General features: G+C 42.4%; 1 protein-coding gene across 1 annotated transcript in view; it reads left to right on the forward strand.

The window, feature by feature from the left end:
• The first annotated feature begins 481 nt into the window (after nucleotides 1-481).
• CDC42SE2 (CDC42 small effector 2) overlaps nucleotides 482-4,299 on the forward strand; it is a 60,153-nt gene continuing 56,335 nt past the window's right edge. Inside the window, exon 1 of the mRNA XM_019517292.1 lies at nucleotides 482-861. Within this exon, the coding sequence (XP_019372837.1) occupies nucleotides 808-861 (54 nt within the window). The 5' untranslated portion in view covers nucleotides 482-807. The remainder of the gene's footprint in view (nucleotides 862-4,299) is intronic.

Here is a 4,299-nt window from a genome sequence, read left to right on the forward strand (position 1 = left end):
CTGTTTTAATAGAGCACAAGGGATAAAACTCCTTCAGAAGTTAATCTTTATGGGTTTTTTGACTCCTGTGTACTCATCAACTTTCAATGCGTTTGAAAGGTAGAAGGAATGGGCCAACACTGGGGGTGAGAAGACTTGAAGATGGGCCTGTAAATATTCCCTAAACTGCAACACTATTTTTAAATATAGATTCTTGTTACTACTTTTACAAAAACATTATGGCATCCTCATTATAGACTAGTAACCCTGGTCTGTGCTATTTTCAGGTGTTCATGTAGAAATAGAAATCTGATTAAAATGTGTGTCTGTTTTTCTATCTGTGTATTATTCATGGTTTGTTAGTGTCTTTCAGATGTGTGGTCGGAAATGTAATCTAAAAAGCCAGCATTGTAAATGTGTTTGTCTGTAGGAGGTGGGGGAAGGGTGGTTCTGGTTAAAAAAAAAAATCTTTCTTCTGACATTATGCACATTTTTATTTCAGGTTACTGCCTGTGGACGAGGGACCAAGGGAGCACTTACACCTGCTGCTTCTGTGGTGCTGGGACCAGCATCTTGAGAGAGAAGATTCCTTCACCTTTTTTTTGTTTTTCTTTTTGGTTTTGTTTTGGGTCTTTTTTTTTTTTTGTCATCAACCTGAATAGCCCAGGACTTGCCTTTGGGGAACAGCACAGCAGAAGATAAGCTTTGCTGCTTTGGGACCATTATACATTAATTGAGTTAAGGAACTGGCTACGTGAAGATTGGAGCAGAAATTGAGTATTTTGTTTCTTCTTCCAGCCTGTGCACTCACACTTTAGACTGTAAACAATGAGTGAGTTCTGGTTGTGTTTTAACTGCTGTATTGCAGAACAGCCTCAGCCTGTAAGTATGAATCTAAGCATTGTTTGTGTATGTAATTAAGTGTGTTGTTAATATCTTTAATTACTACTGTTGACTAAACCAGCATTCTGAGACTGAGGAAATTATCTAGCATCTCCATGATATAGAAATAATCTTATAGATGCAGACTGATATCAAAATATTTTCCTTCTCTTACATTTAAAATGAAGAATGAATTCATTTCTGCTCTTTTCAGACCTACTTAAAAGTCTGTGGAGCATATTCGCTACTGCAGTGGGAGCCAGTGTTTTTGGGAGGCATGCCACAACTTAGCCCTGCACCCTTCCTAAGTGTCATAGTGATCCCCTTCTGCCCAATCTGCTGCTTTGCTTTCTTCTCCCTACTCTGTGCTTCCTGCCCAGTCTCCTCCTTTGCTTTGTGCCCTTCTCTGCTTTCAGCTTCCTGCCTTATCTGCTTCTGTGCCATCTCTCTTGTCTCTACAGTTTGTTTGCCACACAGAGGCTGCCCATGCCACTTGTGCCTCAAGTTGGCCACCCTAGCTCTACAGAATTGGGGAGCAGGTTGGGGAGTGGGAGAGGAGTACAAAAAAGGTGGCTTATTGTGTCAGAAATAGATGAAAGCCAGAAGTATAAAAATACAAAGGTAGTTTGTTGTAATACTGTTTTAATCTCAGCTGAAGGCAGGTATGGCAGAAGGCAACAAAAAAGAACGTGCTATTAACTTGATGAGTTTGGGAATTTTCCCCAGGCCTCTTGTTGCTGCCCTCCAGGTGTTTGGGTGAAACCTTGACTGGCTGTGTTTCACAACTTGATTTGCACCATAGTGTAGACAAATGGGTGTGATGTGGGTAAGAAACACACAAGCAGGTAAATACAAAACAAAGGTATTTCAAAGCATTATGGCAAGTATAAGAAGTTAAGCTCTCAGGAAAAAGGCAGGGTATGCAGCTGTACCACATTAATTTATTAAAACACTGAAACAGAGAAATGGTATTTCTTCAACTAGAGTTTCAAGAAATGGCAATTGGGCCTTTGCTTTCAGCTACGTAGGTGTCATCTCCCCTTCATCCCCCCCCAGCAATACAGTAGTGTTAGGCAGTCTGCCATGCATGTACAATAGACCAGGAATTTGATTAGCAGCTTTAGTAGTGTCTTTCTTGTTTCATGTGGGCAAACTTGACCATGTTGTAAGTACAGAACAGATGGTTCAATCTCCCATACAGTGTGCTAGAAATGATAGTCAGCCCCGAGGACTTACTTATATAGGAAGTAATAAAACAGTTGCATATGAATAATGTCCATCCTAATGATAGGCCCAGCTGGGAGTATTTAGTATGTGAGGAAGTTGAAGCCATCAGAAAATGTAATGCCTGCTTACTTTTGTCATACTATCAAGGCCTATATCTACACACAGACCAAGAGCAAAAACGAATCCTAAAGTAATAACAAAAATATAAGTAATTTGACAACGTACTCCTCCACAAAATAAACATGACCTAAAGCCAATTTTAATGAAATAGAATTGGGGGGAGAAGCTCATATCTCAGATGCCAACATGAGGAGTTAGAATTCATATGATGTGCAGTGAATAGCACGCAGTCCTTCAGCACTCTTGCTGGGTATGTCCCCTAATGATTTACATGGTTTTAAGGTAAAATGTTTTAATTGGAATGATGATATATACTTCATGATGACGGCTTTTGGGAAGTAAGAGAATTGAGACAATTTTTCTGGATAGTACAGCTTCACATTTTACATTTTCTATACAGTACAGTATGAATGTGTGTGTGCATAGAGCTCAACTTTGGACTAAGTTTGCTCCGGTCTCAGGCCGGGAGTAATATTAACCTGGATGCCATCTACGAGGCTTGGGCTGCAATGTAGGGGAGAAACGGAGCCGCAGATAGCACCCCCTGGGATCAGGGCAAGAATGGGCAGCCTCCCACCTAATTAATACCAGAATTATGTATCATCAAGGCATGGCAGACAAGGAGGTGGGCAGTTGGCCCAGAAACAGGTGGGCGGGCCAATGACAGGCTGGCCCTAAGAGAGCCCCCTGTTACATACAGCTTATGAACATTTTACCTTTTTTAAATTTTAAAACGCTACAAATTGTATTTGCCTTTGCCCCCTACCCCTGGGCCTTAGGTGTTTATTCCTCGTAAACCTTTTCTTAAAATTTTATAGCACACTGAAGCTACTTCACAGGAATACAAAATAAAATGAAGTTACATGCTGTTAGTCCAGGGGTGTCTAATTTGATCTTTCTCCTCATGGGCCAGATCTAGACCTGGCAGTGGCAACACAGTGAATGATGGCAGCACAGGAGAGTTAACACAGCTCTTACTTGCCCATCTGTTGCTGACATGTTCCCAGCAGGACTCTGTACCCAGTACCCACCCCTGGTGGCCCTGCCCTAAATTCCCAGCCCCTCTGGGAACCCTGTGGGCTGGGTGACATGGCTCTGCAAGCCAGATCTTTAAAAACTGTGCTTTAGGGCATCTCTTCTCAGTCTGTGGGCTCTAGTATCAGAAAGGAATAATGGTTCAAACAGAAAAGGGTTCCAGACCTTCACCCAATGCTGTCTCCAGTGCTGTGCTGATACGGATTTGTTCCTTAAATTAAGGACCATATTTCAGATACATATGGCACCCTCTAAAGCAGGGGTTCCCACAGTAGGGCCCACCAGCCAAATGTGGCCTGTGGGCCCCAGACACATGGTAGAATACACAATGTTTGGGACAGGGCATATACAGGGTCTTCACCAAGTCCTTTTGTACTTTTAAACTTTAATAACGTAGGTTGTAGGTATGATGGAAACACTCTGTAAATGACATTTTAAAGCAAATTTATTATAGTTTTAGGACAACTAGAGTACACAATGCTAGACTTCAGCATAACCACCATCCATCATGATACAGTGCTCTAACTAATTTTCCAAGTCCTTGAAAACATTTCCCAGTTCCTCTCAAGTTACTGCACTAATTGCATTGGTGATCCTAGCCCTAAGTTCCACCAAAAAACGTGGTTTTGACAAGTAAATTATACTTTTAACATGTCCCTATAAAAAGAAATCCAACAGCGACAGGTCAGGTGAATGAGGTGGCCAAGCAATTGGTGTACCTCTGCTTATTCACTTCTCTGGGAAAATGTCATTTAGGAACTGTCATACATTCAGAGTGTAGTGCAGGGGTGGGCAGTTATTTTGGGTGCAGAGCTGCTTACTGAGTTTCATAGTTTCTAGGGTCGGAGGGGACCTGAGCAGATCATCTAGTCCGACCCCCTGCCATGGCAGGAAGAGCACTGGGGTCAAATGACCTCAGTAAGGTGGTCATCCAACCTCCTCTTAAAAACCCCCAGGGTGGGAGCCTGCACCACCTCACTTGGAAGCTGGTTCCAGACTCTAGCCGCCCTGACCGTGAAGTAGCGCCTCCTGATGTCCAACTTAAACCTTCCCTCC

Source organism: Gavialis gangeticus, unplaced genomic scaffold (genome assembly GCF_001723915.1).
Source record: "Gavialis gangeticus isolate Ggan-Ray unplaced genomic scaffold, GavGan_comp1, whole genome shotgun sequence".
NCBI classification, from domain to species: Eukaryota; Metazoa; Chordata; order Crocodylia; family Gavialidae; genus Gavialis; species Gavialis gangeticus.